This window comes from Coregonus lavaretus (genome assembly GCF_964263955.1).
Source record: "Coregonus lavaretus genome assembly, chromosome: 15".
NCBI lineage: Eukaryota > Metazoa > Chordata > Actinopteri > Salmoniformes > Salmonidae > Coregonus > Coregonus lavaretus.
In genome coordinates, this window is record NC_140002.1 from 49,352,401 (window position 1) to 49,366,831 (window position 14,431).

The window sequence follows — 14,431 nt, forward strand, 5'->3', positions numbered from 1 at the left end:
CTGCATGATGCTGCCACCCCCGTGCTTCACGGATGGGATGGTGTTCTTCAGCTTGCAAGCACCCCCTTTTTCCTCCAAACATAACGATGGTCATTATGGCCAAACGGTTCTATTTTTGTTTCATCAGATCAGAGGAAATTTCTCAAAAAAGTATGATCTTTGTCCCCATGTGCAGTTGCAAACCGTAGGCTGGCTTTTTTATGGCGGTTTTGGAGCAGTGGCTTCTTCCTTGCTGAGCGGCCTTTCAGGTTATGTCGATATAGGACTTGTTTTACTGTGGATATAGATACTTTTGTACCTGTTTCCTCCAGCATCTTCACAAGGTCCTTTGCTGTTGTTCTGGGATTGATTTGCACTTTTTGCACCAAAGTACGTTCATCTCTAGGAGACAGAACGTGTCTCCTTCCTGAGCGGTATGACGGCTGCGTGGTCCCATGGTGTTTATACTTGCGTACTATTGTTTGTCCATATGAACGTGGTACCTTCAGGCGTTTGGAAATTGCTCCCAAGGATGAACCAGACTTGTGGAGGTCTACAATTTTTTTTCTGAGGTCTTGGCTGATTTCTTTTGATTTTCCCATGATGTCAAGCAAAGAGGCACTGAGTTTGAAGGTAGGCCTTGAAATACATCCACAGGTACACCTCCAATTGACTCAAATGACATCAATTAGCCTATCAGAAGCTTCTAAAGCCATGACATCATTTTCTGGAATTTTCCAAGCTGTTTAAAGGCACAGTCAACTTACTGTACTTAAACTTCTGACCCACTGGAATTGTGATACAGTGAATTATAAGTGAAATAATCTGTCTGTAAACAATTGTTTGTGTCATGCACAAAGTAGATGTCCTAACCGACTTGCCAAAACTATAGTTTGTTAACAGGAAATTTGTTTAGTGGTTGAAAAACGAGTTGTAATGACTCCAACCTAAGTGTATGTAAACTTCCGACTTCAACTGTAGGTCCTGGATGGCAGGAAGCTTGGCCCCAGTGATGTACTGGGCCGTACGCATTACCCTCGGTAGCGCCTTACGGTCAGATGCTGAGCAGTTGCTATACCAGGCGGTGATGCAACCGGTCAGGATGCTCTCGATGGTGCAGCTGTATAACTTTTTGAGGATCTGGGGACCCATGCCAAATCTTTTCAGTCTCCTGAGGGGGAAAAGGTTTTGTTGTGCCCTCTTCACGACTGTCTTGGTGTGTTTGGACCATGATCATTGGTGATGTGGACACCAAGGAACTTGAAACTCTCGACCCGCTCCACTATAGCCCTGTCGATGTGAATGTAGTCCATTATCAGCTGCTGTGTCTTGCTCACATTGAGGGAGAGGTTGTTGTCCTGATACCACACTGCCAGGTCTCTAACCTCCCTATAGGCTGTAATCATTTAGGCAGGTTACCTTCGCTTCCTTGGGCACAGGGACTATGGTGGTCTGCTTGAAACATGTAGGTATTACGGACTCGGTCAGGGAGAGGTTGAAAATGTCAGTGAAGACACTTGCCAGTTGGTCCGTGCATGCTTTGAGTACAAGTCCTGGTAATCCGTCTGGCCCCGCGGCTTTGTAAAGGTTGACCTGTTTAAAGGTCTTGCTCACATCGGCTACGGAGTGCGTTATCACACAGTCGTCCGGAACAGCTGGTGCTTTCATGCATGCTTCAGTGCTGCTTGCCTCGAAGCGAGCATAAAATACATTTAGCTCGTCTGGTAGGCTTACGTCACTGGGTAGCTCGCGGCTGGGTTTCCATTTGTAGTCCGTAATAGTTTTCATGCCCTGCCACGTCTGACGAGCGTCAGAGCCGATGTAGTTGGATTCAATCTTAATCCTGTATTGACGCTTTGCCTGTTTGATGGCTCGTCTGAGGGCGTAGCGGGATTTCTTATAAGCGTCCAGATTAGTGTCCCGCTCCTTGAAAGCGGCAGCTCTAGCCTTTAGCTCAATGCAGATGTTGCCTGTAATCCATGGCTTCTGGTTGGGATATGTCACTGTGGGGATGACATCGTCAATGCACTTACTGATGAAGCAAATGACTGAGGTGGTATATTCCTCAATGCCATTGGATGAATCCCGGAACATATTCCAGTCTGTGCTAGCAAAACAGTCCTGTAGCATAGCATCTACGTCATCTGACCACTTCCGTATTGAGAGAGTCACTGGTAGGTATCCCGAGTGGCGCAGTGGTCTAAGGCACTGCATCGCAGTGCTAGCTGTGCCACTAGAGATCCTGGTTCGAATCCAGGCTGTGTTGTAGCCGGCCGCGACCGGGAGACCAATGGGGCGGCGCGCAATTGGCCCAGCGTCGTCCAGGGTAGGGGAGGGAATGGCCGGCAGGGATGTAGCTCAGTTGATAGAGCATGGCGTTTGCAACGCCAGGGTTGTGGGTTCGATTCCCACAGGGGGTATGAAAAAATAAAAAATAATGTATGCACTAACTGTAAGTCGCTCTGGATAAGAGCGTCTGCTAAATGACTTAAATGTACTTCCTTCTTTATTTTTTGCTTGTAAGCAGGAATCAGGAGGATAGAATTATGGTCAGATTTGCCAAATGGAGGGTCGAGGGAGAGCTTTGTATGCGTCTCTGTGTGTGGATTAAAGGTGGTCTAGAGTTTATATTCCCTCTGGTTGCACATGTGACATGCTGGTAGAAATGAGGTAAAACTGAAGTAAGTTTGCCTTCATTAAAGTCCCCGGCCACTAGGAGAGCCGCTTCTGTATGAGCATCTTCTTGTTTGCTTATGGCCTTATACAGCTCATTGAATGCGGTCTTAGTGCCAGCATCGGTTTGTGGTGGTAAATAGACTGTTATGAATAATATAGATGAGAAGTCTCTTGGTAGATAGTGTGGTCTACAGCTTATCATAAGGCACTCTACCTCAGGCGAGCAATACCTCGAGACGTATTTAATATTAGACATCGCGCACCAGCTGTTATTGACAAATAGACACACACCCCGCCCCTCGTCTTATCAGACGTAGCTTATCTGTCCTGCCGATGAATGGAAAAACCCGCCAGCTCTATATTATCTGTGTCGTCGTTCAGCCACGACTCAGTAAAACATAAGATATTACAGTTTTTTATTACATTTACATTTTAGTCATTTAGCAGACGCTCTTATCCAGAGCGACTTACAGGAGCAATTAGGGTTAAGTGCCTCCCGTTGGTAGGATATTCTTATGGCTTGGGGGTAGAAGCTGTTAAGGAGCCATTGACCCATGGCCCTTCTTACCAGTTCTTATTAGAACTGCAAATTAAGCAAAAATTACCACAGTCATCAAGCTAGGTAAGAGATCATTATTAAAAATGTTTAATTGACAGATAAAAGACCGAACTAGAGCAAAGGTAATTGAACTCCTATAAAAAGCAAGACTTTATGTTTTTTTTATGTAGACTTTCTCTATATAAAACATCATCAAACTTAGTTAGCCAGACAATATTTCAAGTTTCTATGAATATATAGTTAGATATCTTAACCTTTTCAGCTTTAATATTGCATATAGATTGTGGCTTCATTGTCTGCATCATTTCCAATCTCCCATATATACAACATTTTATAAATATAAATATATATATATATATATATATATATATATATATATATATATATATATAGTACCAGTCAAAAGTTAGGACACACCTACTCATTAAAGGGGTTTCTTTATTTTTACTATTTTCTACATTGTAGAATAATAGTGAAGACATCAAAACTATGAAATAACACATATGGAATAATGTAGTAACAAAAAAGTGTTAAACAAATGAAAATATATTTTATATTTGAGATTCTTCAAAGAAGCCACTCTTTGCCTTGATGACAGCTTTGCACACTCTTGGCATTCTCTCAACCAGCTTCACCTGGAATGCTTTTCCAACAGACTTGAAGGAGTTCCCACATATGCTGAGCACTTGTTGGCTGTTTTTCCTTCACTCTGCCGTCCGACACATCCTAAACAATCAAAATTGGGTTGAGGTCGGGGGATTGTGGAGGCCAGGTCATCTGATGCAGCACTCCATCACTCTCAAATGATAGTCCCACTAAGCCCAAACCAGATGGGATGGTGTATCGCTGCAGAATGCTGTGGTAGCCATGCTGGTTAAGTATGCTTTGAATTTTAAATAAATCACAGACAGTGTCACCAGAAAAGCACCCCCACACTATAACACCTCCTCCTCCATGCTTTATGGTGGGAAATACACATGCGGAAATCATCCGTTCACCCACACCGCGTCTCACAAAGCCATGGCGATTGGAACCAAAAATCTCAAATTTGGACTCCAGACCAAAGGACAAATTTCCACCGGTCTAATGTCCATTGCTCGTGTTTCTTGGCCCAAGCAGGTCTCTTCTTATTATTGGTGTCCTTTAGTAGTGGTTTCTTTGCAGCAATTCGACCATGAAGGCCTGATTCACACAGTCCCCTCTGAACAGTTGATGTTGAGATGTGTCTGTGACTTGAACTCTGTGAAGCATTTATTTGGGCTACAATTTTTGATGCTGCTAACGCTAATGAACGTATCCTCTGCAGCAGAGGTAACTATGGGTCTTCCATTCCTGTGGCGGTCCTCATGGGAGCCAGTTTGATCATAGCGCTTGATGGTTTTTGCGACTGCACTTGAAGAAACTTTCAAAGTTCTTTAAATGGTCCGTATTGACTGACCTTCATGTCTTAAAGTATTGATGGACTGTCGTTTCTCTTTGCTTATTTGAGCTGTTCTTGCCATAATATGGACTTGGTCTTTTACCACATAGGGCTATTTTCTGTATAACCCCCTACCTTGTCACAACACAACTGATTGGCTCAAACGCATTAAGAAGTAAAGAAATTCCACACATTAACTTTTAACAAGGCACACCTGTTAATTGAAATGCATTCCAGGTGACTACCTCATGCAGCTGGTTGAGAGAATGCCAAGAGTGTGCAAAGCTGTCATCAAGGCAAAGGGTGGCTACTTTGAAGAATCTCAAATATAAAATATATTTTGATTTCTTTAACACTTTTTTGGTGTTATTTCATAGTGTTGATGTCTACCCTCAACCTCTCCCATCTATCTCTGAAGACCATCCAGTTTTGATTTTTATTTGCCATATATTTTTCAACTGTGCTGTGATGTTTCACAAAAGTTTAGACCCTTTTGTATTCTCATAGTTTCCACAGATTGTAAATTAAAGATAAACATTTTTGCTAAGAGTATTATTATATTATTGATCGATTGAATATGACTTTTCAGATCACCCAACAGTGCTATTTGCAGAGTTAACTCCAGGTAAATGTTGCAATTCTTCAGCCATTCCTGAACCTGCGACCAAAAACAAGCTACATATAGACAGTACCAACACAAATGATCTAATGATTCTGTCTCTTCGCAGGTAAAATCTGCAGAGCTGAGATGGTTGTATCCTTGATTTAACATTCTGTTGGTTGCAAGAATTTTGTAGAATAATCTAAATTGAAAAACTCAAAGTTTTGAATCCGGCGTTGTTTTGTGTATCTGTTCATAAACCATGTGCCATGGAATCGGTACATCGAAAATCTCTTCCCAACTATTTTGCAATCTGTATGGCACAGCTGTCAATTTTTGGTCCTTAAATTAAAAACTGGTATACTTTTTTATTTATCACAATCTTCTTTAACGCAGGACCGACAGACAAGTTCCTTACTTTCTCCCCATTTTTTCATTTACCCAGAAAGTCATCTATGGGGCCAGGATAGACAGTCATCCATGGTTCAGATTTGTTTCAAACGCCACTGCCAACTTGAGTGAACTGTAGCCAAAATAACCAAAAAACTAAGGGTGATAGGGGCAAGCTCACCACGTTCAAAAGTTGTGGCCTAATCACGTCCAAGTAACTTCAAACCAAGTCCTTGAGTTGATTTTGGTCATGTAATTTTGAACATGGTGAGTTTGCCCCCCCCATAGTTTTTTGGTTACGTTAGCTCAAATTGAACAAGATATAGTTTCATAACCTCAGCATATTATCGATCAAATGATGTGCTCAGAACAGAAGTTACATAGGCCTTTATCTGAAGGAGGAGTTATTGATGTTGGTCTATCAGATTTGACAAGCTCTGATTGATAACCACTTTTTAAGGGATGATGAGAGCCAGAAGTAGATGTGGTAGACCTTTACAATGTTGAAGTACAGTGAATTCCTCGGAATACTAAGTGTTTTCTTTATTATATTACTTCCTTGTTTTAAGATAGTGATAACATGGACCATCAGACTAATCTTCTTCTCTATTTTAGGACTCTTGGGGGTATCCGAAACGAATGTGTAAAAAGTATTTTATGAACATTTTGAATCTGGCCTTATGTCAAATCAGGTAATGCCAAATGAAGTATGCTTTGAAGTGATTGAAATGCATCAGACAATAATTGGAAAGTTCAGGAAACCCATAAATGTCACCGAGTTAAAGCAGTTCTGCATGGAAGAGTGGGCCAAAATTCCTCCACAGCGATGTGAGAGACTGATCAACAACTACAGGAAGCATTTGGCTGCAGTCATTGCAGTTAAAGGTGACATAACCAGTTATTGAGTGTAAGGGGGCAATTACTTACTCACACAGGGGTATTGGGTGTTGCATACTTTTGTTAATTAAAAAAATGAAATAAGTATCAATATTTTGTGTTATTTGTTCACTCAGTTTCTCTTTATCTAATATTAGGTTTGGGTTGAAGATCTGATAACATTCAGTGTCAAAAATATGCACAAATCTGAAAGGGATCAAATACTTTTTCACGGCACTGTATGTTCCTGAGAGTCTTAGCTTTCAGGGTTGGGATCATAATTGCCATTATAAAACTGGTTGTTTGGATCGTGGATGCTGATTGGAGGAGCAACGTTCCAAGCTGAGCTGTATTGTCCGTCACAGGCGCACTATGCCTACTAACAGTTCCATCTGAATTATCACTGCACCTCCATAAGAATTTGACCTCCATAAGTGTGCAGCTAGTGGACTGTCATTCCAGGTGGAATGTTTGACGTGACGGAGTTAGCTGAAGTTGACAAGCTAGCTAGGAAGTGAAAAGAACGTTTGTCAGCCTGCATAGCAACCACTTTCGTTAGAATGGACGACCAGTCCTTTAACATGCAAAAATAATTAATGACTGGAGTGTGTCTGTAGCAACATGACCAAACAAACTAAATACCAGATTCTGTCCGGACTATGTCCTCTGGTGGAATAATTAAATTGTATGAATTTACTTATCAAAATAAAGTTTTTAATGAACATGTGTCATTCATTGTTGTTTTAATATGGTGGTAAATGTTTTATAAAAGCAATAAGGCACGTGAGTCAGTGCTGTTTCATGAATACAGTCACAGGTAAATTGGTTTACTGGCCCTCCGCTTTCACATCGGGCTGGACAATGCCATTTACCTGTAACTGTATTCAGGATAAAGCACTCCATCTTGTGCCTTATTGCTTAAATAGCCCGTTCCAACGCTACAGCCAAATTCATAGGAAGAAGATCACAATTGCATTCAATTTATTTCCCCCAGTCATTGTGTGCGATTTTGTCAAAAAAAGTGTTAGCTTCAGTGATGGGTTCATAATATATAAATAGCCCAAACCATTCAAACGCTAGAGACAAATTCATCGGAAGAAAACAAATTCAACATGCCACACTGGCTTTAGAAAACAATGGTCCTAAAGCACATCGGCGCCACTTTTTGTATCACAGTGAAATTATAAAACTGGGGGGGGGGGACAAAAATGCAATTTCAGAATGTGGGGGGGACATGACCCCCCCGTCCCGTCCCCCTGTCCCTAGTGAAAGTTGCGCCCCTGCATACACACAGACTGCAGTTGCAGACATAACCATATTTTTTTTTTCTTTCTCTCTCTCTCTCTCTCTCTCTCTCTCTCTCTCTCTCACACACACACACACTGACCTGTGTGACTTTAATGTGATCATGGGTAGTGGGTTCACACAAGCCTGTGAGGTCAGGGTTGTAGCTGCGTCCGTCAGGAAACAAGTAACTGAGGACAGAAGAGAGACAGCTTAGATATTACAGCATTCCTCACAGATTGCTGACAAAAACTAAGAATGACACAGAGATGTCACAGAAGGCACAACAAGCTAAATTTAGTTACACTTTAACATCCATTGTCAAACATCTTCATAACACAGTCATACAAATGACATTGCATGGCATCTCAAATTAGGACCACTTTAAAAGAGACTGGGCATTGTCATGACACAGAATACTTTTTCAATACGTTTCATGGAGCATGGCACATGAATGCATTTGTAGGTCATTTGTTTCTGCAATTTGTATTTTACCCCGATAGCTTTCTTATGACAGCACTAGGAAGAGTGTAATGGCTGTGCACTTCAAATTAAGTGCTACCTCCAAATTGAGTCCCCATGGTCTGACTGCCTTGTCCACCGACAGACAGGCATTGAGCCTAATGTGCTTTCATGCATAACTGTATCCCAGGAATCCTCCATTAGAATATTTGCAGAAGTGGGCCACCTTTGCTCGTCTCCCAATGGCGCTCTGAACCGAAACCACGCAAGTGTGGAGAGAGAGATCAAACGACATTTACAGAGGTAATCATCCCTTGTCGCTTGAGCAGTCAAGACAGAGAGGAAATAAGAAAGTGAGTAAATTGCTACATCTCAGTTCTCCTCCCTATTAAAACAGAGACGAGAGAGGATCGAGGGATTACAGCCTGGATTATTGATCCGTTAAACTGCCTTCATTAGTGTGACTTGCTTTAGCAGTCACATTAAATCTTTCACTTATTTCTGACATTTTAGGGCGGCAGGTAGCTTAGTGGGTAAGAGCGTTGTGCCAATAACCGAAAGGTCGCTGGTTCTAATCCCCGAGCCGACTAGGTGAAAAATCTGTAGATGTGCCCTTAAGCAAGGCACTTAACCCTAATTGCTCATGTAAGTCTCTCTGGATAAGACCGTCTGCTAAATGACTAAAATGTAAAATGTTATAGGTCGTTATCAATAAAACTTCACAATAAGGTGCAGAGCAATCGATTTACCTGCTGGGAGGCAAGGAGACTCCCTGCTCCACTAAAACCATTGACAACTGCGTGCTGTTTTCAAGGGATTGTTAAATAAATGTTAACTATTCGTTTGTAATATCATCACATCTTGAAGAGCATAGTCAGAACTACAAAATGCAGATTATTCCATGCAAAACAATTGCACACATTTAGCTCTATCAGAGTTATACAGTAAACTCCAAAAGTATTGGGACAGTGACAATTTTTGTTGTTGTTTTGTCTCTGTACTGCAGCACGTTGGATTTGAAATGATACAATGACTATGAGGTTAAAGTGCAGACTATCAGCTTTAATCTTAGGTTATTATCATCCATATCGGGTGAACCGGTTAGAAATTACAGCACCAGTGGCCGGCAGTGGAAGAAGATGGAAGGAGATGGATTTTGACCGACATTCTGCAAGTTTTCTCATCGATCAAACATTTGATCTCAATACAGTTTTCTGTTCCCAAAACTAGAATATGCTAGAACAGAGTGGACTAAGTTTTGTACCCTTTACCCTTTGCCAAAGTTGTAAAAAAAATGTTGTTGTTTAGAAGGAGTGCAAAGGCGAATTGAGTTATTGCACACGCGCACTTCACAGAGTAGGCGTTCTCTAACGGAAATATGCAGATGCATGCTAGAATGGGCCAATAGGATCTCACTAGCTTGTGCTTGGCTCTGCCAACCTCCTTGCTTGATCACGTCTGCCATACTGATCCTCAACACTGGGGCACCTCAGGAGTGTGTGCTTAGTCCCCTCATGTACTCACTGTTCACCCACGACTGCGTGGCCAAACACGACTCCAACACCATCATTAAGTTTGCTGACGACACAACAGTGTTAGGCCTGATCACCGACAACGATGAGACAGCCTATATGGAGGAGGTCAGTGATCTGGCAGTGTGGTGCCAGGACAACAACCTCTCCCTCAATGTGAGCAAGACAAAGGAGCTGATCGTGGACTATAGGAAAAGTCGGGCCGAACAGGCCCCCATTAACATTGACGGGGCTGTAGTGGAGCGGGTTGAGAGTTTGAAGTTCCTTGGTGTCCACATCACCAACAATCTATCATGGTCCAAACACACCAAGACAGTCGTGAAAAGGGCACGACAACACCTTTTCCCCCTCAGGAGACTGAAAAGATTTGGCATGGGTCCCCAGATCCTCAAAAGGTTATACAGCTGCACCATCGAGAGCATCCTGACCGGTTGCATCACCGCCTGGTATGACAACTGCTCTGCGCTACAGAGGGTAGTGCGTACGGCCCAGTACATCACTGGGGCCAAGCTTCCTGCCATCCAGGACCTAATATACACTAGACGGTGTCAGAGGAAACCCCAAAAAATTGTCAAAGACTTCAGTCGCCCAAGTCATAGACTGTTCTCTCTGCTATCGCACGGCAAGCGGTACCGGAGCGCCAAGTCTAGGGCCTAAACACTTCTTAACAGCTCCCGAGTGGCGCAGCGTTCTAAAGCACTGCATCTCAGTGCTTTGAGGTGTCACTACAGACCCCCTGGTTCGATTCCAGGCTGTATCACAGCCGGCCGTGATTGGGAGTCCCATAGGGCGGCGCACAATTGGCCCAGCGTCGTCCGGGTTTGGCCGGTGTAGGCCGTCATTGTAAATAAGAATTTGTTCTTAACTGACTTGCCTAGTTAAATAAAGGTAAAATAAAAATAAATAAATAACCCCAAGCCATAAGACTGCTGAACAATTAATCAAATGGCCAGCCAGACTATTTACATTGACACCCCCCCCTCCTGCTGCTACCCGCTGTCTATTATCTCTGAACATTCAGAGACTGAACGCAAGTGTATCGTGGTCCGAGGAACAACAAATGCGGTCCTTGAGTGACAGGGGGCGGGGCTAGGTCTGTGTGGAAAGTGTCATGGAGAAAGAGAGAGAGAGAGAGAGGAGAGAGATGACTCAAGTAGCAAAATAAACTATAAAAATTGACGTTACACACGGCGTATCACATTTAACAAACCAAACCGGTCCGTGCATCAATACCGGTATATCGTAAAATACTGTATACCACCCAGCCCTAGTCGCTTGTTTGTATCAATTGCAAAGACATTGGCAACTTTTTATTTGTAGTCACCTTTGCTCAGAAGTTATTGTGGTCACATAGAGACAGATAAACCATGTGATTCTATGTTTTGCGGAGATCTTATGTGTATAAAGTGACGAGGGAGCACAGAAAAGCATCTAATGACGCACTTAGCTGGTCAGAGGCAAGCGTTAGATTACGAACGTTTTCAAGTGCAACATTAATAACAATGGTTTTGGGAAACAGCTTGGAGATTTAACAATGCTCCTAAGAAGGATCTAACGATGAACTTAGCCTTTAGATGATTTTGGGAAACCGGACCCACGTAAATATGGCTAGTTAACAAGCTAACTTTCAGGGGAGAAACTACATGGCTATATAGAAATATTGTTTGATTTGCTTGCCATATATAGTGGTGATGACAGAAGTCCGACTGACAACTTTACCAGGACAAAGGCCTTGCCAATGTCAAGCTCTTTAAATCTCTGATGAAGCAAGCTAAATTACACGTTGTTTGCTTTGCTAGCTAGCTACAAGCCAAATGGATAGGCTAACCTACACGTATTTGAAATTACACTGATGTTTACTGATCAACAAAAGCATGCAGTTATAATAATATGCCATTTAGCAGACGCTTTTATCCAAAGCGACTTACAGTCATGTGTGCATACATTTTTCTGTATGGGTGGTCCCGGGGATCGAACCCACTACCCTGGCGTTACAAGCGCCGTGCTCTACCAGCTGAGCTACAGTTACAGTTATACAGTTACTAGCTGTATAAATCTGATGATAGAGCTAAATGTGTAATAATCGGAAATGTGTTGTTCTGACTATGCTCTTCAAGAGGTGATGATATTAAAACCAAATAGTTACAACATTTATTTAACAATCCCTTGAAATACGTGTCAATGGTTTTAGCAGAGCTGGGGGTCTCCTTGCCCCCTAGCAGCCAAATCGAATGGTCTGCACCTTATTGTGACGTTTTATCGATAACGACCTATAGTTAGTGAGTGTGATTTGTAATTTCCTACTGTTGAATAATAACTGCCATGGAACTTCTAAGTAGATATGTAAAAAAATATGAAAAATGCAAGTAGTTGAATCTACACACAATACCCCTTAATGACTAAGATTATTATTATTTTTTTAAAATATTTTTACTAATGTATTTTTTTTACTGAAATATGACATTTACATAAGTATTCAGACCCTTTACTCAGTACTTTGTTGAAGCACCTTTGGCAGCGATTACAGCCTCGAGTCCTCTTGGGTATGACGCTAGAAGCTTGGCACACCTGTATTTGGGGAGTTTCTCCCATTCTTCTCTGCAGATCCTCTCAAGCTCTGTCAGGTTGGATGGGGAGTGTCGGCGGCACAACTATTTTCAGGTCTCTCCAGAGATGTTCGATCGGGTTCAAGTCTGGGCTCTGGCTGGGCCACTCAAGGACATTCAGAGACTTGTCTCAAAGCCAGGTGAACCTTCGCCCCAGTCTGAAGTCCTGAGCGCTCTGGAGCAGGTTTTCATCAAGCATCTCGCTGTACTGCTCCGTTCATCTTTCCCTCGATCTTGACTAGTCTCCCAGTCCTTGCCACTGAAAAACATCCCCACAGCTTGATGCTGCCACCACCATGCTTCACCATAGGGATGGTATTTGCCAGGTGATGTACGGTGCCTGGTTTCTTCCAGATGTGATGCTTGGCATTCAGGCCAAAAATGTTTCGCATGGTCTGAGAGTCCTTTAGGACTCCAAGCGGGCTGTCATGTGCCTTTTACTGAGGAGTGGCTTCCGGCTGGCCACTCAACCATAAAGGCCTGATTGGGGGAGTGCTGCAGGGATGGTTGTCCTTCTGGAAGGTTCTCCCATCTTCACAGAGGAACTCTGGAGCTCTGTCAGAGTGACCATCAGGTTCTTGGTCACCTCCCTGACCAAGGCCCTTATCCCCCGACTGCTCAGTTTGGCCAGGCGGTCAGCTCTAGGAAGAGTCTTGGTGGTTAGAAATTTCTTCCATTTAAGTATGATCAAGGCCACTGTTTTCTTGGGGACCTTCAATGCTGCAGAAATGTTTTGATATCCTTCCCCAGATCTGTTCCTCGACACAATCCTGTCTTGGAGCTCTATGGACATTTCCTTCGACATCATGTCCAATTAATTGAATTTACCACAGGTGGACTCTAATAAAGTTGTAGAAACATCTCAAGGATGATCAATGGAAACAGGATGCAACTGAGCTAAATTTAGAGTCTCATACAAAAGGGTCTGAATACTGATGTAAATAAGGTATTTTGTTTTTTATTTGTAATAAATTAGCTAAAATGTCTAAAAACCTACTTTCACTTTGTCATTATGGTGTATTGTGTGTATATTGATGAGGAAAAAAATTAATGTAATCCATTTTAGAATAAGGCTGTAACGTAACAAAATGTGGAAAAAGTGAAGGGGTCTGAATACTTTCCGAATGCACTGTACACTGTGAAATCTGTTGTAAAATGTATTTATAGTTAAAGAATTGTATTATAATGCACTGTATATTACTGCCATAATTTTTACTGGACCCGAAAAGCTACTGGGGATCCATAATAAATACAAATACTAAAATATATGTGAAAATACTAAAATACACAGAAAATAAGTATTTAAAATAAAATTATTAAATATGCATGTATTTCAATTAGGGCTGTCAAATGATAAAAACATTTAATCAATTTAATCGCAGGATTTGCTGTGTTTAATCACAAATAATCGCAAATTCAAATTTATCTCAAATTGAGCTGTAATTTAAGCTTTTTTATACAAAAAGCCTTACAAGAATATTCACGTCTTGATTTTGTCCAAAATAACGGTTATCAAAATCAGGTAATTTGATAAATCAACTTGTTTTGACATTGCATTGTTGTTTTTAGCTGTATAGATTATGTATTTTGGATGTTTTCAGTATATCTTGAACGCTTCTAGATGTATTTTATTAGAATTTAGATGGAATGCAACTTGTGCTACAGAAAAATACAATGCTTAATTCCCAGGTTTTTACGTACAAGCCTTCCCTGCAGCCGTCGATGAGGGCCTGGAAGAGGGGCTTGTTGTGGGGGATGGTCTGCAGGATTTTCCCGTCGTTGGTGACGTAGCCAATGGCCCACTGGCCCAGTCGTGTGCAGCTTTGTCTGAAGATGTAGCTAGAATGAGAGATGGGGAACAGGGAGGTCAGACAAATCAAACATTTAGCAGTAATATTGTCGCTGTCGGATGGAAGCCGTTTTTCAAGAACTGAAAAAATATACTTTATTATTTCAACATGAACACAGCATCACAAAAGTTAATAATTTGACAACATTCTGGGTCAGATATTCACACGTCACTAAATAATTGCTGTTTTACCAACA

At 41.9% G+C, this 14,431-nt stretch overlaps 1 protein-coding gene across 1 annotated transcript in view; it reads right to left on the minus strand.

Annotated features, from left to right (window-relative positions):
* The window catches only part of cblb (Cbl proto-oncogene B, E3 ubiquitin protein ligase), a 201,857-nt gene that overhangs the window by 67,099 nt on the left and 120,327 nt on the right, over window positions 1–14,431 (minus strand). The window contains exons 7-8 of the mRNA XM_084178229.1: window positions 14,087–14,224; window positions 7,883–7,976 (exon numbers count right to left, since the gene is read on the minus strand). Of these exons, the coding sequence (XP_084034355.1) occupies window positions 7,883–7,976; window positions 14,087–14,224 (232 nt within the window). The remainder of the gene's footprint in view (window positions 1–7,882; window positions 7,977–14,086; window positions 14,225–14,431) is intronic.